The sequence below is a fragment of the Lithobates pipiens genome, unplaced genomic scaffold (genome assembly GCF_037356315.1).
Source record: "Lithobates pipiens isolate NorthernLeopardFrog02 unplaced genomic scaffold, aLitPip1_a1.2 Scaffold_1, whole genome shotgun sequence".
Classification (NCBI taxonomy): domain Eukaryota; kingdom Metazoa; phylum Chordata; class Amphibia; order Anura; family Ranidae; genus Lithobates; species Lithobates pipiens.
The window spans coordinates 10,272,060-10,297,181 of NW_027507685.1; the positions used below are offsets into that span (position 1 = coordinate 10,272,060).

General features: G+C 42.5%; 1 protein-coding gene across 1 annotated transcript in view; it reads left to right on the top strand.

Moving 5' to 3' along the window:
- Window positions 1–25,122, top strand: part of STAG2 (STAG2 cohesin complex component) — a 161,835-nt gene that overhangs the window by 55,870 nt on the left and 80,843 nt on the right. Inside the window, exon 2 of the mRNA XM_077478660.1 lies at window positions 24,979–25,113. Within this exon, the coding sequence (XP_077334786.1) occupies window positions 25,070–25,113 (44 nt within the window). The 5' untranslated portion in view covers window positions 24,979–25,069. The remainder of the gene's footprint in view (window positions 1–24,978; window positions 25,114–25,122) is intronic.

Here is a 25,122-nt window from a genome sequence, read left to right on the forward strand (position 1 = left end):
TTGTGGGAAAAAAAGGACGTCAGTTTTGTTTGGAAAACGCGTCGCACGACTGCGCAATTGTCAGTTAAAGCGACGCAGTGCCGAATCGCAAAAAGTGGTCTGGTCTTTGACCAGCAAAATGGTCCGGTCTGTAAGTGGTTAAAGAGCAACTGTCACCTCTGTCCTGCTGTGGCTCCTCCTCTGACCCACTGTTGATAAACGGACAGTCCCAGTCACTTTAGTGGGGCAGCTAGTGATGTGGCAGTGACACAGTAGGATTAGTGTATGCTCTAACAGGCGCTGCATGATGGATCTGAAATGACAGGTGCTATTTAAATGTAAGCACTTATTCCTGCTGGTAGTTAATCTTTAATATTTGCAAACAAAATTAAGGTTTCTTATTTAGAATAAGCTGTCATGTTGGTAAACCAGTGATATCAATTCAATTCAATCATACAGTTTGTAGTGTACATAGATTTGCAAAACCATGGGATAAAGGAATATTCCTGAACTTTGTTTTATCTTATGGTTACTGTGAGATGTGTGAATGCGCCAATGCAGTGCATGTTATTTCAGCTTGGAGAGAGAAGAGATGGAGTTGTGCGCAGGTCTGGATAGCTTGAGGACTCTTTTAGTATTGTGTGTGTGTGTGTGTGTGTGTGTGTGGGGGGGGGGGGGGGGCAGGTGCTATAAATAGATTCGGAGAGATGGTCTGTTCACAGCACAGCTCTGCAAGTCTCTACCTATGTGGACTGGGGGTATGGGCCTTTCCTCCATTCAGCTGCCTTGGCTATATGCCCACACTTCACTTCCAGTGCTGAACAGGAAGAGAAAATCTTTAACAGGATGTGTGTGCACTTTCCAAAGAATCTACAGTGGAAATAAAAAAAAAAAAGTCCTGTCAGGTTTCTGTGGTGTAAAAAAAAAAATGAGACTAAGAAATATTATGTGCCCCATTCAGTTGAACAACAAACTGAAATCTTTTAGGTGGAGGGAAGTAAAAATAAAGTTTGCAGAAATGTGCACACCGCTTAAATTTTTATACTTTGTTGAAATACCTTTTTTGATTTCATTACAGCGCTGTCTTTTTGGGTATGAGTCTATCAGCATGGCATGTCTTGATTTAGAAATATTTTCTCACTCTTTGCAAAAACATTGCAAAATCTGTCGGATTACGAGGGCATCTCCTGTGCACAGCCCTCTTCTGATCACCCCAAAGATTTTCAATCGGATTTAGCTCTGGCTGGGCCATTACAAAACTTTAATCTTCTGGTGAAGCCATTCCTTTGTGGATTTGGATGTATGCTTTGGGTCCTTGTCTTGCTGAAAGATGAAGCTGAAGATCCGTGCTTGGGTGTCTTTCTTTCTTGAGAAAAGGCTTCTGTCTTGTCACTCTATACCATAGCCCAGAGATTATGAAGTATAGAGGAGATTTTCACAGGTACCACACAGCCGGTACTTGCCAGATATTCCTGCAGCTCCTAAAGGCCTGATTCACACCTATGCATTTTTTTGTGCTTTTTGCAGATTTGCACTACAGTCCATTTAACATGCTTTCCTATGGAACATGTTCTGTAGTGAAAATCTGCAAAAAGCACTAAGCCCCTGTATGCACGGTCTGAGATTTTGCCAATCAAATCCGTGGGATCTTGTCCGAAACTGTTGCATACACACGGTCGGACAAAAAATCCGATATTTCAGAACGTGATGACGTAATTTCGTTACGAAGGGACTACATTCAGGCTAGTAGCCAATAGCTTTGATGTAGGAATTTGATCTGAGCATGTGTGGCACTTGGTCCGATCAAAATGCTCTACACATGATTGGATTAAGTCTGACCGGCCCAGTTGGTCGGGAAATATTTCCAACATGTTGGAGAATTGGGTCCGACGTATTTTCCGACGGAATCAGTCCGATGCATACCACACACAGTCGGATTATCCGACGACCCGGTCCGATAGGACACATTCCGACGGATTCTCCGACCGTGTGTACAAGGCATAGGTGTGAACCAGGCCTTAATGGCAGCATCCCTGACCAGTTTACTTCTTGTCTTTTCATCAATTTTTGGGAGGGACGTCCAGTTATTGGTAATGTCACTGTTGTGCCATATTTTGTCCGCTTGATGATTACTGTCTTCGCCGTGTTCCATGTTATATCTAATGCCTTGGGAATGCTTTTGTACCCTTCTCCTGACTGAAATTTTTTAACAATGAGATCCCCCTGATGCCTTGGAAACTCTCTGCGGGCCATGACTTTTGCTGTAGGTTGCGACTAAGAAAATGTCAGGAAAGACCTACTAGAACAGCTGAACTTTTATTTGGGGTTAATCAAAGGCACTTTAAATGATGGCAGGTGTGTACTGACTCTTTATTTAACTTAATTTTGAATGTGATTACTTAAATCTGAGCACGACTGTCCCCAGTTATAAGAAGGTGTTGACACTTATGTAACCACATTATTTTTTTGTTTTTTTGACGTTGATGATGTGAACCGGGAATTAATTGCTGCTACAGAATTACCAGTGTGATTTAGCCCTAATGCTGCTGATGGGTAATGCAATATACCTTGCAAGATGGCTTAAGAAGAAGGTAGAACAGGTTTGCAAGTGCGTATGCATGTGGAAATTTTTATTCGCTAAAAAAAAAATACCAAAGTGGGATCCCTTGGGGGAGGGTGTCGCAAAAATAAAGCAGAGTTGTGGACAGGAGACCTTTAAACTACAGCTAAAGGCAAAACTTATTTTTTAGTGTTTGATAGCAGGGAAATGGATTAGAACCCGTCAGGTTTTTATTGCTGTATATATCCCCACTGGGAAGATTCACTCTCTCAATTTGTCCTGTTTTATCACCATCATCTAGAGTAAAAGTAGAAGAAAATACCAATTTTTTGGTTGTAACTAGAACAGTAATAGAAGGGAAATCTTATGGTGGGCACACTAGTTTTAAAGACCCTCGTGGCAACCAGGGATTTTTCATTCTGGAATTATTTCCCTTTGCTTCCTGTTTTGGCTATGGGACAGAAAGTGAAGGAAAGCCAATGTATTAAGATTCCCATGGCTAAAATAAAAAAAAAAGTCTAACTGGGTTAGTAACCCTCTGTTACCCGGTCTAAGGCTCGATTCACATCTATGCATGTTGCTTTTGAACGTTTTACAGTGCTTTTTGCAGTACTTGTCACGTTTTTGCCGCATTTTGCGTTTTTTTTTTTTTTTTTTTTTTTTTTTTTTAAACACTGTGGTTGTTTAGCAACCAGCTATATACAGTAAAAAAAAAAAACACAAATCGTGGCAAAAACGCAGTACTTGCATTTTTGATGCGGGTCCATTGACTTCTATTACATGCAAAACTCTGCTTTTGCATGAAAAAATGTCCCCGACCTTTTCCAAAAACACAGAGGCACAAATATGCATTGATGTGAACATGTTCCATAGGAACCCATGTTAAAAAATTTCCCGGCATTTCTGCAAAATGCATCAAAAAACGCGTTAGTGTGAATCAAGCCTAAGGCCTGATCCACACCTATGCATTTTTTGTGCTTTTTGCATTTTGCAGATTTGTACTACAGAACGTGTTCCATAGGAAACCATGTTAAATGAACTGTAGTGTAAATCTGCAAAATGCAAAAAGCACTAAAAATGCCTAGGTGTGAATCGGGCCTAAGAATTGATTAAAAGTTAGCACATAGGAACAGAGCTGAGGCTGTCAATTAGTCTGTGTGCTGGAGCGCCCTCCCCTGTCTCCTTCTTTTTTTTTTTTTTCTCCTGGTGTCAGAAGTGACTTGTGCAGATAGCAGAGGAATGAGACAGCAAACCGAAATGACAGTGCTCTGGATTGAGACAAGTACACATTATATAAAAGGACTTGCTTGCCACATATTTCACGTCGGGGGCTTAAAACCACTTTTAAAGGAGAAGTTCACCCTTGGCAACATGTTTCACCCATATTTAGAGTTTAACATGTTCAATCACCTGTTAACACCCCAGTCCCCTGTTGTGACAGCAGGCAGGGCATGATCTCCCTGCACCTGCTGTCACAACTCAAAAACCACACAGCCATGTGAGGCTTTGCCCACGCGGCTGCATTATTCATTCGCAGGGTTGTGTTTGTAAATTAAGCTACAACTACCATCAGCCATTGTGGCTGTCATCTTGTAGTTCTCAATAAACTATGGGCTTTCTGGTGAGCGCTCCAGTATTTCCTTAATCTTCCTACAGCTAAGAGGTACAGGCAGAGAGCTAAATTAGTTTGCAGGAGCCTGGTGTTGCATTTGCAGTCTACTTAATATATGCTGATGTATGGAGGGGGTCTGTGATGTGAAGGGGTCTGTGTTGTTAGAATGGGGAGACTGAGGGCACTGGTGTAAAGGGGGCGGGGGGTTTGGTGTGTATTGTGATTCCTCACCAAAAAACGTGCTGTGGTTGTGGTGCAGGAATAGATGCAATTTGCACTGTCCTGCACCCTCAACAGTATGAACCTAGTCTAAATGTGGACTGTGATTTTAAAAGGAGGATTTTTGATGTGAATGGGGGGGGGGGGGGGGTGACTGAGGACACTGATATTAGGACTCATTCACACTTGTAATCTGTTTTGTTAAAAAAAATGAGTTACCCCAAGGGATGAACACTGCATGGGCAGTGACGGGTACTCTTTATTGAGAGATCTGGGGTCGGATGAGAGAGTCTGGAAAGGTGGCAGGGTGGGACCCCCTTCCACTGCCTTTTAAAAGCGATTTAGCGACTAATTTGCTTAAGCAAATCTGTCATTTTGACTGGTTTTGAATGTGAAAATTGTCACTCGCTTGCACAGTCAGCACTAGTACAAGCCCCGGTTCACATTGGTGCGACTTGCCATGTCAAATTGCTTGCCAAAATGGTGGCAATTGACAGCAACGGCACCCTCCTAATCAGTGATGCGCTGCACCGATTTCCAAAAGTAGTTTCTATACTACTTTTGGTGATTTTGGGGTGCGATTTCCACTGACCTCTGTGCAGAAACCTACACAGATGTCTCTGAAAGTGGGAATGAATTTGTGAGCTCGCACATTTTCCTTACCGTACTCGGTGTGAATTTAGGCTTAAGAGTTGTGATGTAGCAATTTTGTGTTTTTGCTATATTGTATTAACTCTGGTTCCTTTCTAGCATTTTAACCACTTAAGGACCGCCTCACGCCAATGTACGTCGGCAGAATGGCACGGCTGGGCACAAGCACGTACCTGTACATTGCTTTTTAAGTGCCCAGCCGTGGGTTGGGAGCGCGCCCGATCCTGTGCTCCGTGACCGCGGGACCAGCGGACCCGATCGCCGCCGGTGTCCCGCGATCAGGTCACAGAGCTGAAGAACGAGGAGAGGTCTGTATAAACCTCTCCTCGTGCTTCCTACTGTGGCTGTCACCGATGGTCTCTTCCCTTTTTATAGGCAAGGACGATCAGTGACGTCACATGCCACGCCCCCCCCCCCCCCACAATAAAAAAAAAAAAAAACACATAACGTCATACATAACACTACACAGGAATCAATGCATTTAAATAGCACTGATTGCTTTATAAATGACAATGGTTCTAAAAATGTCCGATGTGTCCGCCATAATGTCGCAGTCACAATAAAAAATCGCTGATCACCGCCATTACTAGTAAAAAAAAAATGTAATAAAAATGCTATAGAACTCCCCTATTTTGTAAACACTAACTTTTGCGCAAACCAATCAGTTGCGATATTTTTGGCAAAAAAAAAAAAAATAGGTAGAAGAATATGTATCGGCCTAAACTGAGGAATTTTGTTTTTATATAGATATGGGGATATTTATTATAGCAAAAAGTGAAAAAATATGGTATTTCTTTTTATTTATAGCGCAAAAAATAAAAACCGCAGTAGTGAACAAATACCACCAAAAGAAAACTATTTGTGGGAAAAAAAGGACGCCAATTTTTGTTTGGGAGCCACGTCACACGACCGCGCAATTGTCCGTTAAAGCGACGCAGTGCCGAATCGCAAAAAGGGTCTTGGTCCTTTTGGCTGCAAATTGGTTCGGGGCTTAAGTGGTTAAATGGGTGGCATTTATTCCTCGTGCTCTCAGTTAAAGTAGCCTTGCAAGTTGAAAATAAAAATTTAAAAATAAACGTATTGGAAATGAGTGTCAAAATTCCTTGTCTTTCTACTCAACCATTCATTTTTATGGTCAACCATTTAGACAGCATTGAAGTCAATGATTCAAAATGAGCGCCAGGGAACTAGCATTCTGAAAGGGGAGTCTAATAATGGCAGCCCCTGTTTATTTTTATTATGACTGTTCCATTTAGGTAATCACATGATTCCCTAAACTGCTCTACATTCCCCTTTGTGGAATAGGTCTGAGAGCTGAGTGCAGGCTGACTAAACAAAGCCCTCAGACTCACATGTGGGTTATGTTTGACATTCTTTTAGCAGGTTAGTAATTTTCAGTGAATATATGAATCCTGATCTTATTGCGTTGGCTCTCCCTGTTTCTAGTATGGCTTTTAAGTGATGAGCCAGGTGGTTCTCGCCTCAGTTAAGTGCCTGTTCACATTGCAATGTGCACCTTTTTGGTTTTGACAGCCCAATTTTAGTGCATGGGAATATACAAATGGCGCCACATCAAACTGTATGGTACTGCAGGACCTTGCGGTTTGGTGCCCGTAAACGTGCTGTTTGTGCTAGATGTGTTTGGGGTGCCATTATCAAGTAATGATATCCACATCCGTGTACACAACATGCTTTTCCCGCACTGCGTTCCAGTGTGAATATGCCCTAATATATTGTTTCCTGCTGTATTAACCACTTGACCTCTAGAAGGTTTTACCTCCATGACCAGGGAGTTTTTTGCTATTCAGCACTGTGCTACTTTAACTGGCAATTGCGCAGTCATGTAACACTGTATGTGAGTAAAATAAGGCAAAAAGACACAAGGGTTTACAACCCCCTTTTTTTAAGGCCAAAATTTATTTTGCTTCAGTCTTTGGTAAGAAAAATCTTAAAGCGTTCCACTGTTTATTTTTATTTTTTTCAAGTACTGCAGCTGCTGACTTTTAAAATCCAGACACTCGCCTGTCCAGCGCGCCCACGATGTCAACACATCTGTCGCTCGGGTGCTGCCGCCGCCATCTTCAGTATGGGAATTGGCAAGTGAAGCTTTGCGTCTTCACTTCCCGGTTCCCTACTGCGCATGCGCTAGTCGTGCTGCGCAATATGGTTGGTCCCTGCTGTCTCTAGGACCCGTGTGTTTCCCAGCAGACAGCAGGGAGGGGACAGGAAGTGTTGTAAATACCCGCAGATTCTGCGGCTTTCTATTATTATACAGGTATATGCACCCCCCCACCCCCGAAAGGTAAAGGGTTCTGATGAGCGCAAGTTCCTCTTTAGGGTGGAGCTCCGCTTTAAGTGTATATTGGTCTGGATGAAAGTTTTATAGTGTCTACAAACTGTACTGTATATCTTGGAATTGTATGCAGCTGTAGATGTTATACTATGATCGGTAAGATAGGGTGACGGAAAATCTGGCACTAACTGACATTGACGTCGCTAGTTTCACTAATAAAGTAATAATACTGTGCACTGACACTGTACTAATGACACTTGCTGGAAAAGGGTTAACATCTAGGGGCAATCAAGGGGCTTACTGTATGCCTAGCAAGTGTATTTTATAAAGCAGTCTGCTTTTTCTTGCTAATCTGGCAGTTTTTTTCCCTCCCTGCTTATCAGGGAGAAGAAACAACCAGATCGCTGTTCACTGTCCACAGTGAACAGAACTCTGTGATATGGTCACAGCCAATCAGCAGGTTTCAGTTGAAATCTGCCAAACTCGTGCTGTGGCCAGTTTCAACATGGGGTCAACGGTGGAGCTTTTCACTTAGTTTCTGAACGGCCGTTTGCAAACAAGGCATGTTGCGGAATCGGAGGATCTAACGTTTTAGTTATTATTGCCCTTGGAGTTATTGCTTTTGACCCAAGTCCAGTCCAGGAACAGGAGGAGGAGGATTTCTTGGACCAAAAATTGGTTCCGTTATTAATCGTGACCGATTTATGTCATATGCCTTTGCTGCAGGAGCTCCAGGAGAATAACTCGGATGATTTTCGGAAATATCTCCGGACGGCAGACCCCTGCTTTCACCAACTCTTGGCATTGTTGACCCCCTATATTAGGAAGCAGGACACATGCATGAGGTTTTTATTTTATTTTTTGGTTGAATAATGATTTGGTATATTTTTTGGATGCACTTTTTTGGTATTGTGTAGAGTAATACTTGACTATGTGCTTTACTTCAAATGATAGTTTGGGAGTAGGTAGTTGCATTTAAATAAAAATACAATGTAAAATTGACAAGGAACACCAACATGGTTGTATCTTTGGTCTTAAAAACTATGGGATAATGGGGTTTGTGGTAACTTTCACCCCCCAAAAATAAAAAGCATAATAATATTTATTCTTTATCACTAGGGAATAAAAGCCTTCTAAAATATGTTTGCCATGCATCAGTATCGCCAGCAAAGCAGCTTCATTATTATCCCATTAAATAAAGAAGAGGAGAATGTGGAAAATTATGAAATCTCGAAATGCAACGCACATCACAAATGTTAATTCTCCATTACGAACACTAGTTTACAAGACCGATTGCTTCTGGCTCATCCTTTCTTCCGAGCATGTGTTTGTACTTTGGACTTTTGTCTGATGGACTTGTGTACACACGCTCGGAAAATCTGACGACCGGTATTTGTCCAGAAAATTTTAAAGCCTGTCATCCAACATTTGTCTGCGGAAAATCCAACAATTATTGTCCGATGGTGCATACAAATGGTTGGATTTTCCACCAACAACCTGTCATCGCACATTTCCCGTTGGCAATCTGATCATGTGTACGCGGCTTTAGGCTTCATTGGAAATGTGACGGCTAGGAACTGATGTTTAAAAACACCTGTTTGCTGCTTTTACACACCGTATGTGACACATACGCATAACACATGTGCGTTTAGCAGCATTTAGAAGCTTTTTTTTTTTTTTTTTTTTTTTTTAAAGCTCACCTCAGTAGACCCTCCTAAATGCCCACAATGCAGAATGGCTGAAAAAGTATTAAATTTTCCAGCCATTCTTTGAGAGAGGAGAGTAGCAGAGAGCAGTGTGCTTTACCTATGGATTCTATCTCTCTGTATTGGATAGTTTGTTCACCCAGCACCCACTCTAACCAATGGCACACACTCGCAGCTTGTCTCTTGAGCACACTGCCTACTCAAGCACAGCTGGCATTTTGCCTTAGGCTTAATATGGTTTTTAATCTCAAACATATAATCTAAACCAAGTATATTTCTCTATAGTGTGTACTTCCTCTCATTTTAAAAGCACTAAAGCCTCTTAGACATGAGCAGAGCATTAGCTGGTTCAACAGAAACCAGCGGACAGTTTGGCCCGTGTGTTTGGCAGCCTGTCTGACAGAATCCGGCGAGACTCTTCCAGAGTCCCTGAGTGTGTTTTTAATTTTAAATTTTTTTTTATTTATTGTTCAGCCTGCTGGATTGAATGAAAGTGTGCCGACCAGGCTTAAAGTGGTTGTATACTCCATTTTTTTTTACTTTTCCTACAGGAAAGCCTATAATAAGCCTTACCTGTAGGTAAAAAAAAATATCTCCTAAACCTGTATGGTTTAGGAGATATTCCCCTCGGTATGCGCCGCTGACTGCAGCGGCGCATGCGCACAAGGGGATTCTCGGCTGAAAGCCCGGCAGTGACCGGACCCAGCCGGGATGAAATCTCCCGCGCGCATGCGCGGGAGTGACGATATCGCGGCTCCAGCCACTCAGAGCGCGGGAGCCGCCATACCCGGAAGAAACGCAGAGGGAGCATGTCAGCTCCCTCGGCGTGGATCGAGCCAGATGTCGGGGCCTCGTTCTAAGGTAAGTATTTCATAATGAGCTACTATGCGGTGCATACTAGCTCATTATGCCTTTTCCTTTGCAGGTGGCAAAAAAAAAAAACATTAGCGGGTATACAACCGCTTTTAAGTGTAATTTCTGTCTGCTGCTTCATTTGTCTATTTACTTCCCTGTTCTCAGGATTCTCTAGTCCAGTCATGTGATTAGCTCCCAGTGGTGGCTTCAGGGCAGATGAAGTACAGCCAACAACCGATGCCCCATAGTAGATATATGGGTGATGTTACTGCCTAGGCATTCCATCTATTATTAGCGCTTTGTCTTCTTCCCCGAAGAAGGCTGCTGGGGAGATCATGTGACCAGACCAGAGTGCCCAGAGATTAAGTATAAGCATCTTCCCTCTACAGCAGGGGTCACGACCTATGACCCACCGCTGCTAAATGTCACGACTGCAAATGTGACCCATACCATGTCGCCGTGATCATTAGAACGAGGGCAGTAATTCTAGTACTAGGCCTCAGCTGTACCTCTTAACTGGTAACCTGTAGAAATGTTTAGTGTCACCTATGGAGTGACAGTAGTTTGGCACTATTCCACAAGTGTGCACAGTTTTTAAAGTCTAATGTAAAGGGGTCAAGATTATTATCTTCATTTATTTGCAGGTGAATGCGGCCCTCCATGCATTCACGTACAATGAATCCGGCCCTTAAGTGGTTAAAGGTTGCTATCCCCTGTTCTACAGTGTAATAAATATAAGTTTTAGAAGAGGGGTTGGGAGCAGATTTAAGCTTAGTCCTGTAACCCCACTATCAAGAAGAAAAGATGTAATGTCTCACGATAGAAGTTTTTAGCCTTGTAAAAAGACAACAAAGCTCACTTCTTGAGAGAGAAATAAAGGATTTTTTGTTCTTCATATTTACCTAGGTGGATGCAGCATCAGTGTTATTGATTGTCCCAGCTGGCATTTAAATGTGAAGAAAAGTTATAAATATATGTTAAAAAAAAAAAAAAAAAAGAAATGAATTTACTGAGTACTGTCACTTTGTATGCTAATAATTATATTCACTTGGCAATCAGTGAGATGGTTATTTAACCGCCTAAGGACCGCCTCCTGCACTTTTCCATCAGCAGAATGGCACGGCTGGGCACAATTGCGTACCTGTACGTTGTTCTTTAAGTGCCCAGCCATGGGGCGCGCTCGCGGCCCGGTCCTGAGCTCCGTGGCCGTGGTACCTGCAGACCCGATCACCGCTGCTGTCCTGCAATCGGGTCACAGAGCTGAAGAATGAGGAGAGGCATGTGTAAACAAACCTCTCCCCGTGCTTCCTACTGTGGCTGTCACTGATCCTCTGTTCCCTGTTATAGGAAAAGACTATCAGTGACGCCACATACCAAGCCACGCCCCCCAACAGTAAAAAAAACAAAACACACACAGGTCACACTTAACCCCTCACCGCCCCTTAGTGGTTAACTCCTTCACTGCCGGTGTCATTTACACAGGAATCAGTGCATTTAAATAGCACTGATTGTTGTATAAATGACAATGTGTCAAAAATGTCCGATGTATCCGCCATAATGTAGCAGTCACAATAAAAATCGCTGATTGCCGTGATTTCTAGTAAAAAAATAACTTTTGTGCAAACCAATCATTTTTGGTAAAAAATAAAAATAAAAAAATATATATGTAGAAGGATACGCATCGGCCTAAACTGAGGAAAAAAATGTTTTTTATATATTTTTGGGGGATATTTATTATAGCAAAAAGTAAAAAAAAATTAGCATTTTTTTCAAAATTGTCGCTCTATTTATTTTTTTGTTAAGAGCGCAAAAAATAAAAACCGCAGAGCTGATCAAATACCACCAAAAGAAAGCTCTATTTGTGTGGAAAAAAGGCCCCAATTTTGTCTGGGAGCCACATTGCACGGTTAAAGCGACGCAGTGCCGAATCGCAAGAAGGGGCCTGGTCCTTTGGCTGCAAATTGGTTTGGGGCTTAAGTGGTTAAAGAAACTGTAGACCTAAAACTAGTCACTGGTTAAAGCAAAGCTCCATGCAAAAATTCAACTTGCAGCCCCCCACCCCCCCATCACTTCTTTTTGGATATAGTTTTTCTTTTTTTTTCTATTTGTTACCGTTTCTGGTATTTTTTAAGTTCGACTTCCGTTATACTCCGCCGATGCGTGGTACATTATTTCCAGGTCATTTGGCATCCCCCACTGCTGACATCGTGTTATTTCAAAATCGGAAGTGACGAGATGCTAGACAGAGATCGGTGCCATTTTTCCTCAGGCAATGTACTGTGGCAGGCTTTTTGTATTGTTGACAGGGGCGTGCTTCCTTCACGCTTTTTTTATATTCATTACCATTTCACTTGTACAACTCCTCTGGACCACTGTAACCTAGCAATGCTCCCCCATTTCTTCTGATACATTCTACCCTAATATAATCAGCTACTTGTCTACAGTTGTCGCCGCTATCTTGGTTATGGGAATCGGGAAGTGAAGCCTTTGGGCTTCACTTCCCGCCTCCCTGCTGCACATGCGCGAGTCATGCTGCGCAATAAGGACAGTCCCTGCTGTCTCTAGGATCCGTGGTTTTGTTTCCCAGAAGACAGTGGGGGCCCCACAGGAAGTGGCATAAAATACCCCAAGATTCTGCGGATATCTATTCCCGGAAGTAGGTGCAGATACCTGTATTATACAGGTATCTGTACCCCCCTCCCCCCTGCAAGGTGGCAATTGTGGCACCGGAGGGGGTTCTGATGAGTGCAACTTCCACTTTAGGGTGGAACCCCGCTTTAAGTGCTTAAGCTTATTTCACTTAAACAAAGTATTCCATTGACAAATTGTTACAATGTTTATACTTAAGGTCAACTGATAAAGAATGTTTTGATTCTTGGCAGACTACCCAGTTTTTTTTTCTTCTTTTCTTTTGAAGGCTGTGGCTTCAGAAGAGCAGAGAGAATTCTTTACATAGAAAGAATTGGGAAACACTTTTTAGTCAAGAGTGCGATAACGATTCTTGACAATTGTGCAGCTCTACCCAGCGGGCTTCACATGCCCAGTCAGGATGGCAATGCTGTGTAGAGGAACAAAGTGAGTAATCAATGCTGCACATCTACAAAAAAGGGGGCACTTGACCATTGTCGCCGTACATTCTTTCACAATTGCCAATCACTGGGCGAATTTTACAACAAAAATTAAACGGCCTTTTCTCTGCTTTAAAATGGAAGTAAACCCTTCCAAACAACTTTGACCTACAGGTAAGCCTAGATTAAGGCTTACCTGTAGGTCCAAGTAATATCTCCTAAACCTATATGGTTTAGGAGATATTTGCCCGAAAATGGGCACCGCTGTCTACGGCGCATGCGCCGTAGACAGCGGCGCGCAGGCGCACTAAATGCGGCAAGTCCAAGAATGGATTTGCCAAATTTGTCTACTCCCGTGCGCATGCGCGGGAGTGACGTCATCGCGGCTCCGGCGAATGGCAGCGTCGGAGCTCCGAGACGCGACTCCCGTGCGCATGCGCGGGAGTGACGTCATCGCGGCTTCTCCGCTGTCATTCGTCGGAGCTGCGAGAGACGCCACAACCAAGATGGATGCGGCGGACTACAGGTGACAGCGGCGACTTCGCTGGCTCCTGTGTCAGGTAAGTGACACATAATGAGCTACTATGCGATGCATAGTAGTCCATTATGCTTTACCTTTGCAGGGAAAAAAAGAGGAAGTAAACCCATCAGGGTTTACTTCCTCTTTAAGTTGCAGTAAGATCCCAGAAAACATCCTTGGCATTGTGGTTGTAAATGGTTATTGCTGCATTCTAGTTGAAATGTTGTAAGGTAGAGGCAACTGTTCAGTACCCTTTTTTTATTTTAATTAATTTATATATATATATATATAGATATAGATAGACGTATGTGTGTGTGTATGTATGTATATATATATATAATATATTATATATTTTTTTATATATATATGTGTATATATATATATATGTGTGTATATATATATATATATATATATATATATAGATAGATAGATAGATAGATAGATAGATAGATATAGATTTAAAAAAATATATATAATATATATAGATTTAAAAAAAAATATATATAATATATATATTAAAAAAAATATATATATAATATATATATTAATTTGTGCTGCTCAGTATGTGTGGAAAATCACAAATATATTTAATGAAATCATATTATACAAAATTATTTTACAAACCTGCAATATACACGATCCGCGTCACATTTCTATATATAAAATCTCTCCTATCAGATTTTGTAAAATAATTTTGTATATACTTGCATCAACTGCTTCGCGCCCACCCTATAGCCGAAAGACGGCTTAAGAGCGGACGCTAACTGCTGGGAGGCCGTCCCTGGACGTCCTCCTGTTAACTTCCCCCTCTGCATGCCGCCGCGGGGAGCATATCGGGGAAGTTCTGTGCTGGCCGTGTCCCTCGGACACAGCCAGTCACAGATCGCTGTAAACGGCCAATCACAGCGGCCATTTACAGCGCGATCGGCGTGTCCAATGAGAGATGATCTCATATGTAAACATATGAGATCATCTCTCAGCGCCGCTCTCCCTCCTCACACAGACAGCGTGTGAAAAGGGAGAGATGAACGGCTGCAGCGGCCGTAAGTTAAAAAAAAAAAAAAAGTGCCGTCCGCCCCAGTGCTACCTGTTAGTGCCACCTGTTGTCAGTGCCATTTGTCATCAGTGCCACGTATCAATGCCACCTGTCAGTGTCACGTGCCATCTGTCATCAGTGCCACCTATTAGTGCCATGTGTCATCAGTGTCATGTGTCATTGTCCTGGTGCTCCAGGGCCTTCAAAAGTGTAATAAGTAGTCAACAAGTTAGATGTGTAATTTATGTTCCTAGAACACATGATGGCGCTCCCTGCATGTTGGGCCTCTCTATGTGGCCAGGCTGTGAAAAAGTCTCACACATGTGGTATTGTAATACTCAGGAGGAGTAGCAGATTTTTTTTGGGGGTGTCATTTGTGGTATACACATGCCATGTGAGAGAAATAACCTATTACAATGACAATTTTGTGGAAAAAAAATAAACAAAACATAAAAATCTTAATTTTGCAAAGAATTGTGGGAAAAAATAACATCAAAAAGCTCACCATGCCTCTTACTAAATACCTTGGAATGTCTAATTTCCAAAAAGGGGTCATTTGGGGGGTATTTGTACTTTCCTAACTTGTTCGGTCACAAGAAGCGAGATAGGCCACCAGTACATCAGATGTGATCAATTTCGTGCGATTCGCACCACAGCTTGTAGACTCTCTAACTTTCACAAAGACCAAATAATATCCACTAATTTGGGTTATTTTTACCAAAGATATGTAGTGGTATAAATTGTGGCCAAAATTTATGAAGAAAAATTAATAATTTGCATAACTTTGTCACAGAAACAAAGAAATATGCGTTTTTTTTTCAAAATGTTCGCTCTTTTTTTTCATTTATAGGGCAAAAAATAAAAACCCCAGAGGTGATCAAATACCACCAAAAGAAAGCTCTATTTGTGGGGGGAAAAAAAGGACAAAAAAATTCATTTGGGTACAGTGTTGCATGACTGAGTAATTGTCATTCAAAGTGTGAGAGCACCGAAAGCTGAAAATTGGTCTGGGCAGGAAGGGTGTTTAAGTGCCCAGTAAGCAAGTGGTTAAATATTTTTAGATTTTTTTTCCCACACATACTGAGCAGAGAGACACGATATACTTTGAGCCGGTTCACACTGAGGCAGCACGACTTGCAGCGCGACTGCCTCAGGCGACCGGGATCCGACTTTAGCGGCAGCTTGTGAAATGACTTCTGTATAGAAGTCAATGCAAGTCACCCCAAAAGTCGTACAGGAACCTTTTTCTAAGTTGGAGCGACTTGAGTCGCTCCTATTAGAAAGGTTCCATTGCATGGAGCGGGACGGGACGGGACTTGTCAAGTCGCCTGACGGGTCGCCCCTGTGTGAACCGACCCTTTGTGTTTTGATGTGGGAAACACATGTAAGGTGCAGATTGGATTGCTTTTTTTTATTTTTTGAACATTGATGGAAATTCACCTCTTAGTGGCGGCACAGAAGTCATTATTTATATGTGTATGTATAGTAAATATGTAAAGCACTGCTTAAATTGAAAACGCTATACAAAGTACCTGTGATTAATAAATTCCTGCTATTCAGTACCTGTGCCTGCTCATCCATTCAGTCCATGCCTCTGCATAAATAGCAGATTTGTAAGTGTTTTAATTGCCTTTTTTTTTAAACTTTTGTAGCATTAGGGGCATGGTAGCCAAGTTATTTTTAGAGGGTTTGTATTCTTCCATGCTTTTTACTAAAGCCATGATAACTCAGTTTAGTACTATTTTCATTTAGGAAGTTTTTTTTTTTTTTTTCTGATTATAGCATTACAGTTCGGTTATTTGAAGTCAGTTTAGAAGCAAATACTGCTTGCTGGGTTTCTTGAAGCTTCAAGAAAGACTTTAGCCAATGGCACAACACCCTCTATGGTCAAAACGTGTATTGCAATTTAAAATATCTTCAGAGTGAATCTGAGGTGAATTAAAACTGCGATTTTTGCTATGTTCGTGTGCTTTTTAGCCTGAGTTGACTGTTTAACATATGAATAATTTGGTCTGTTCTTCTTTGTCTCCCCCCCCCGCCCCTTTTCTGTTTATATTTGTTAGAATAGTACTGGCCTGCTTGCCGATGATAAACTGTTTATAAACTGGGAACTGGATCTAATGTACTTTAGCTTATTGACCAAAAATCAAAATTTCGTACACGGTGTGTCTTTGCAGTATAGTTTGCAATACAAAGAACGTTGGAAGATGGATAACTGGGTCAACCTCTGGCTGACCTGTCTGCAGTTTGCTTGATTTTTGCCTTGGGCTAGAGCTCCACCTTGTGATCTTGAAGTATGGCTGTGTAATACTATCAAGGGCGGCATGACTGGTGCACACTTGTATCATATGTTTATTGACAGTCACTTATACTTTGGATGAATAGTAGAATTTATTTTTTTCAATTTTTTTTTTTTTTTTTTAATAAATCCACCACTTTACTTTGGCAAATCCACAAACTATAAAATTGGCTCTATTCTCAGTGAAACTGGTTATACAAGTTTTGATTGAGATAAAATGCCCATGGAGATGAATTGTAGTGTATTATTTTGCAAAAGTTTCTAGCCGTGTGTGAAAAATGCTGTAAAGTAAGAACACTTTGAAAAACATTTTAATAGTTTTTAGTAATGTACAAAATGCACAGTGGGTGAACAGAAGATAAAAAAAAAAAAAAAAATCTAAATCCAATCAATATTTTGTGTGGCTAACCTTTTTGACTTCAAACAAGCATCAATTCTTATGCTGGCCATTGATTTTACAATTTTCTAGTACAGCTTTCCTTTACTTTAGATTTACCAAAACCATATAATATGAGGTCAAACATGAACAAAGACAATTAAAAACAGAAAATTGTATAATGTATGGCCAATCGTACACTTTGTACAACAAAGTCATGGAGTGTATGAGTAAGCCAGGGCTTGACAAAATTTGCTTTGAGTCTAGGAGCCAGCAAAAAGTTGTGAGGCATTTAAAAAAAAAAAAAAAAAAAAATTATTCTAATTTTTATTTTTTGTGTAACATGTTCCCAAAGGATAACATCTTCTTTAACCCTTTCACAGCCAGGGCAGTTCTTTGCACAACACAATAGTCTATATCTAGAAAACACGTTTCTGTAAAAATAAAAATACAATAGAAGTTAATTTTAGGGAGCACAAAAATCCAAAATATTAGCTTTTTTTTTTGTTAAAATATAAAAGCCCAGGTTGAACAGAGTAAGTAGATACCCAACATGCCAAACCCCAAATTTGAGTGCATCTGTGAAACAGCAACAAATTACAGTACTACTTGCCGCCCGCCATATAGCAAAGTGGTTTCAATATCCTGACTGGCCGCCATATGACGTCTCCAGGATATCAAGCCCCCTGCAGTCTGACACTCCGCATCGCCAATTTAAGTAAAGAGTCTCTGATGGAGACTCTTTACCACGTGATCAGCCGTGTCCAATCACGACTAATCACAGTGTAAACAGGAAGAGCCGTTGATTGGCTTTTCCTCACTCGTGTCTGTCCGGGGGGGGGGGGGGGCTCGTCTGTGCTGATTATCAGTGCAGCCCCCGTGAGGATGCCCACAATGGATGCCAGTCAGTGCCCACAATGGATGCCAATCCTTGCCCACAATGGCCTTCACTGATTAGCAGGCATTGATTGGCATCCATCCGTACCATCAATTAGTGTACATCAGTGCTGCCTATCTGTGCCCATCCGTGCCACCTATGTGTACCCATCAATGCTGCGTATTAGTGCCCATCATCAGCGCCACCTCATTGGTGCCCATCAGTGTCATCTTATCAGTGCCCATTAGTGTCGCCTTATCAGTGCCAATCAGCGAAGGAGAAAACTTATTTACTAAGTTTTGTAACAAACAAATTATTTTTTTCTAAACTTATTATTTTTATTTTTTAAATTTGTTAAGCAGACAATAAAAATCCTAGAGGTGATCGAATGCCACCGAAAGAAAGCTCTATATGTGGGAACAAAATGATAAAAATTTAGTTTGGGTACAGTGTTGTATGACCGCACAATTGTCATTCAAAGTGCGACAGCGCTGAAAGCTGAAAATTGGGCTGGGCAGGAAAGCGTATAAATGGCTGGTATTGAAGTGGTTAAAAGCCCCCTATAGGTAATCAGATTAGCGTTACAAAGGAGGTCTGGTGCTAGAATTATTACTCTTGTTGTGTATCGATATGTAAGATGTATCGTGGTCGAAGTCCACCGTGTGTGTGTGTGTGTGTGTGTGTGTGTTTGTGTGTGTGTGGTTGTGCTTGTGCTTGAGTCTAACTGTTTTACAATTTAAAAATAAATCCCCCTATGTGATGTATGTTTATTTTTTTCCTCCTATTGAGACATGCATGTCTCCTATATGCTGAATGTAATGCAATGCACATTGCACTGTATTACATTTGTTTCCTGGCCTTGATGACCGGTATTTGATTGCCTCTGCGATTTTTATTTTTTACGATATAAAAGGAAAAAGACTGAAAATTGTGAAAAAAATTATATTTTCTACTTTTTGTTATAAGAAAAATCGAATAAACTCAATTTTAGTCTTACATTTAGGCCAAAATGTATTCAGCCACATGTCTTTAGTAAAAAAAAAATGTCAATAAGCGTATATTTATTAGTTTGCGCAAAAGTTATAGCGTCTACAAACTAGAGTACATTTTCTGGAATTTACACAGCTTTTAATTTATGACTGCCTATCTCATTTCTTGAGGTGCTAAAATGGCAGGGCAATACAAACCCCACCCCCAAATGACCCCATTTTGGAAAGTAGACACCCCAAGGAAATTGCTGAGGGGCATGTTGAACCCATTAAATTTTTTTTTTTTTTGTCCCAAGTGATTGAGTACTGACAAAAAAAGAAAAAAGTTTACAAAAAGTTGTCACTAAATGATATATTGCTCACACATGCTATGGGCATAGGTGAAATTACACCCTAAAATATATTCTGCTGCTTCACCTTAGTACGGGGATACCACATGTGGGGGACTTTTTGGGAGTCTAGCCGCCTACGGCATCCCGAAATCCAATCACTGCCTTAAAGCGGGAATCCGCGTTTTTTTTTTTTTTTTTTTTTTTTTTAAGCCACCAGCTACAAATACTGCAGCTGCTCACTTTTAAAATAATGACACTTACCTGTCCAGCGCGCCCGCGATGTCGGCACCCAAAGCAGATCTCTCGATCGTCTCTCGGGTGCTGCCGCCGCCATCTTGGGTATGGGAATCAGGAAGTGGGGCCTTTAGGCTTCATTTCCCGGTTCCCTACTGCGCATGCGCGAGTCGTGCTGCGCAATAAGGATGGACCCGCTGCCTCTGGGATCTGTGCGTTTCCCAGCAGGCAGCGGGGGACTTTCGGAAAGGGGCGTAATCTACGCCCCTTTCCGCAGAGAGCTATCCCGGAAGTGGGTGCAGATACCTGTACTGTACAGGTACCTGCACCCCCCTCCCCCCTGAAAGGTGCCAATTGTGGCGCCGGAGGGGGGGAGGAATCCAATGAGCGGAAGGTCAACTTTAGGGTGGACCTCCGCTTTAAGTATTTCTAAGGGTGCAAATTTTTGATTTCACTCCTCACTACCTATCAGTTTCAAAGGCCATAAAATGCCAAAATAGCACAACCCCCCCCCCCCCCCAAATGACCCCATTTTGGAAAGTGGACACCCCAAGCTATTTACTGAGAGGCATGTTGAGTCCATGGAATATTTTATTTTTTGCTACAAGTTGCGGGAATATTATAAACTTTTTTTTTTTTTTTTTTTTTTGCACAGAGTTGTCACTAAATGATATATTGCTCACACATGCTATGGGCAGAAGTAAAATTACACCCCAAAATAAATTCTGCTGCTTCTCCCGAGTACGGGGATACCACATGTGGGGGACTTTTTGGGAGCCTAGCCACGTACGGGACCCCGAAAACCAAGCACTGCCTTCCGGATTTAAATATAAAACGCTACCAAAAAAAACTGTTAGCGATCGCAGGGATCAGGCCTGACTCTGCAAACGCTGTAGTTATGTGTTTAGTGTTTTGTAAGTGACAGTGATCGATCAATACTGCACTTGGGTGGGCTGGGCGGAGGGGCAAAACGCAGGTGCTAGCAGATATCTGGGCTTATCCCGCTAACAATGCGTTTTTTTGGAACCCTAAACTGCTGGGGACGCTAGTATTGATCTGATCAGATATTGATCTGTTCAGACACTATACCACTACGGGAGGTGTATGCTTTGCGCGTGGGTGTTAGCGGTACTGGCACTAACCTAGCGCTGCCTGGGGCGATGCAGACCCTATCTGACCCTAAAACCTAATTGATATCACCCGCTGGATGATCAGGGGGTTAAACCTTTATTGGGTAATAAATGGTGGGTGCCCTGATGCTATAAAAAGCAAAATAACTAACCAGCGTCGCCAGTGACACTTATGCGGTGATCGCTGGTGAAAGGGATAACTCTAGGGGCAATCAGGGGGTTAAAACCTTTATTGGGTAGTATATGGGGGTACCTAATGCTATAAAAACCTGACGGTGAACCTAAAAAAATAACTAGCTACCTAGCGGCACTAGTGACACTAATGCAGCGATCAGAAAAATGATCACTTAGTGGCACTGGCAAAAGGGGGTGAAAGGGTTAACTCTAGGGGCAATCGGGGTTAAACCTTTATTGGGGGGGGGGGCTGCCCTGACACTTTTTACTGTCACAACTGATACTAAATGCAGTGATCAGTAAATAAATGATCACTTCAATCAGTGATACTGTGACTGGGAGGAGGGGGGGGGGGGTGATCGGGGGGTGATTTGTGTGCCTATGTGTACCTACATGTCAGTGTAGTGATTGGTGCACTTACTATCTCTTCTCTCCTCGCAGTCCAGTCAAAAAGACTGCCCCGAGGAGAATGACATCACTTCCTCCTGCCTGTGTTAACACTACACAGGCGGGGGAAGCTTCTCAGATCGAGAGGGAATGGCCAGAAACCAGCGGCCATCCCCTCACCCCGGATCGCTCCTGTAGCGAAACGGACCGCCGCAGCTAGCGGGAGGGGGTCCGATCGGACCCCCCCATCCGCTGGAAGGCAGGCACGTACGGGTATGTGCTTGTGCCCGTACATGCCATTCTGCCAACGTATATCTACATGCGGCGGTCCTAAAGTGGTTGATAATCTTAAGCTAGTGGGGAAAAAAACAGATCCACTTACAGCCAACCAGTGGCCCTCGGAGCCCTCTGATGTGGTCAGTGACCTCCTGCTCTGGGATTGGGGGTCGGCAAGCTCAGATCGCACGTTGCCGTCCCTCTATCCCAAAGCATCAGTGTTGTGAATAAAGCCAGGTGTAGAAGAAGCAAGCGGCTGCGGAGCAGATCTACATAATCCGTTGCTTCATGTATAGAACTGTCTTTTTGTCACAGGCGGAGTGATACCAAATGCACTCTGCCTGGGACGGCAACAGCCGGTGATACCTGAATGGAAGACTGTTCTTAAAGGTAAGCTTATTACTAGAATCACAGTGTATATATGGGCATATCTGTTCTGCAGTGGTTATTGGGCTGCTTTGAAACTGACTTGCAGCACTTACAGGTTACCTGTGCAGAGCCATAGGCTTCTGTTATTACCTGCGGGGTTGGTGCGCTTTCTGTAGGTGTACTACACTTGCAGGATATACTAGAAGTCTATGGCAAACAGCAGCGCATCAGTGTGTAAGCAACCTTAGGCCCCTTACACGTGATCAGTCTTACCCAATCAGGGACCCTCCGTTCACCTAATATGGAGCGACAAATGTTAACAGACTTGTGTCCGTTTACACCCACCTACACCCAATCCGATCCGAAAAAACCCCATCTGGGTGGATCGTAGGGCCCATAGAGTGGAATGGGCCGTGTCCATGTCTGCTCTGCATATGCAGAGTAGACAGACCTGTCATCCGCCCGCTCCGCTCATTGTGGCCCACGACCAGTTGCCAAGTCGCTTAAGTGGCCCTCGCTCTTCAAAAGGTTGGGCACCCCTGACTTACAGGTTCTGATATTAAGTATGGGGAATAAAAACATCTGTGTTAATGGTAGTGACTGTTTACTTCATATTTTAATTTTAGATTTTGCTCATCATTCCACTTTAGAAATAACTTTCTTGGACTTCGTATAACAAATTTGTTGAACTCCGTGAAAAATGTTCAGCAATGTCTGAAGTGTAACGCTTTTATTTGAGTTAATGCACTCCAAAAATCCTACCGCTGATGCAGTAATACTGTTTGCCAACTACTTTCAGTTCCCTGTGCATTATTTGACAAAAATTAGGCAGAATAATAGAAGTCTGCAGAGCTAAATACTTTATTTTAAGTAATGCTTGCAGACCAGGAATCGCTTAATAGCATTTCTTTTCCTAGTCCCCCTAGTTTTTGAGGGGGGGGGGGGGCTGTGTCTTGGAAAGTACATAGTGAGAGTAAGTGTAATTACTCATTGCACTCCCCTTCTGCAGCCCTTCCTTTAAAGTGGTTGTAAACCCTTACAAACCACTTTGACCTACAGGTAAGCCTAGATTAAGGCTTACCTGTAGGTCCAAGAAATATCTCCTAAACCTATACGGTTTAGGAGATATTTGCCTGAAGACAGGCACCGGTGTCTACGGCGCATGCGCCGTAGACAGCGACGCGCAGGCGCACTGAGCGCGGAATTTCCAACAATGGATCTGCCGCGCGTGTCGGCTCCCTGCGCATGCGCGGGAGGGACGTCATCGTGGCTCCGCCAAATGACAGCGGCGGAGCTGCGAGATGCCACCAGCAAGATGGATGCGGCGGACTACAGGGGACAGCGGCGACTTCGCTGGCTCCTGTGTCAGGTTAGTGACACATAATGGGCTACTATGCGATACATAGTAGTCCATTATGCTTTGCCTTTGCAGGGAATGAAAGAGGAAGTAAACTCATCAGGGTTTACTTCCTCTTTAAAGTGGTTGTAAACCCTTACAAACCACTTTCACCTACAGGTAAGCCTAGATTAAGGCTTACCCGTAGGTCCAAGAAATCTCTCCTAAACCTACACGGTTTAGGAGAGATTTACAAAAGACAGCCACCATTGTCTATGGCGCATGCGCCGTAGACAGAGGCGCGCACTGGGCACGTCGCAGATCACTGCGATATGCCGCTCGTGTTGGCTCCCGCGCGCATGCGCGGGAGTGACGTCATCGCGGCTCCAGCGAATCACAGCGCCGGAGCAGCGAGACGCTGAAGTCACTCTGGGATACCTGGCAGCAGTGAAGATAAAGTAGGACCGCTTCGGGGGCTTCGTTCTCAGGTAAGTTATTCATAATAAGCTAGTATGCTATGCATACTAGCTCATTATGCCTTTGCCTTGCAGGTTGCATTTTTTTTTTTTTTTTTTTTTAAATAGCCTTTACTTCCTCCGCCTGGGAAAAAAAAATAAGCCAGTAGCTCCAAATACCGCAGCTGCTGACTTTTAATATAAGGAAATTTACCTGCCCAGGGAGCCCGCTATGTCCTCAACCGAAGCCGATGCATCCCTTTGCTCTGGATGCAGGCGCCGACATCCTTACTAAGGCAAACAGGAAGTGAAGCCCTCCTTTGGTGCCTAATGTGTCACCGGAGGGGGGGAAGGAATCTGATCACTGGAAGGTCCATTTCTGGGTGCATCTGCTACTTAAGATGATTACTGGAGTTCTCATTTATTAAAGAAAAAAAACTCGCTCATTATAAAACATTTGCCTTAGAATGAAGCCCCTGCAGCAGTGCCTGCACATCGCTGAGATGGCTGACATATTCCCTGGAATTTTTTCCAGGTTTGTGGGCTCTGGTGCTGTGAGTGGCCAGAGCCATGATGAAATTCCCGCGCATGTGTGCAGGAGCTGCCATTCGTGGCACAGGAAAGGCATCCGTGACTCTTCCTTCAGAGCTCATGCACCAATGATGTTACTGGCTGCATGTTATGTTTAATTCCTCTTTTTAGCACTTCTTGTGAACCAGAGGGGTGTATTTATAGTTTGTGGTGTTGGTAGAATTTCTTTTTATCTATAGCTGAAATCCTGGTTTGTGCATTGTGCCTTACAGTTGTGACATTTTTTAGACATCTGTGTAGCACAAATCCAGCCAATATCATTTATAAAATTTGTATTTGCATATTAAGTTGTTGGTGGAGTCAAGCCCCAAAAGTAAACTTGACTTGGCTTGAGAAATCTTCGCTTCTAATTTTTGGTTTCACCATAAACATTGGCCCTACTTGATCTCCTTATTTTTTATTTAAATTGACATCTGAAAAATAAAATGCATATTCTAAATTTGTGATGTAATCTATGAAAAACAGAACCGGTGTTACTTACACAAAAGAATCGTCTTAAGCATAATGGAAGTGATTATATTCTGAAAAGCTGTATTTGTAGTTTTTCTTTCTTTTTTTTTTTTTTTTTTTGTGCATGTTCGTGAAAATTTGGTTTAGTTTGACTATATAGGGTTTCGTTCATAACTAATATATATGTTATCGGTTTGTCTGTAGATTTTACAGTTACGGCTGGTTATCGCATTTCAGAAGAGGTCTATGAACCAAATATTCCAAGGGCGTTGGTTTTCCAGAAGATGATAAAGAAATGATAGCTGCACCAGAAATCCAAACAGACTTCAGTCTCCTCCAGTAAGTCTT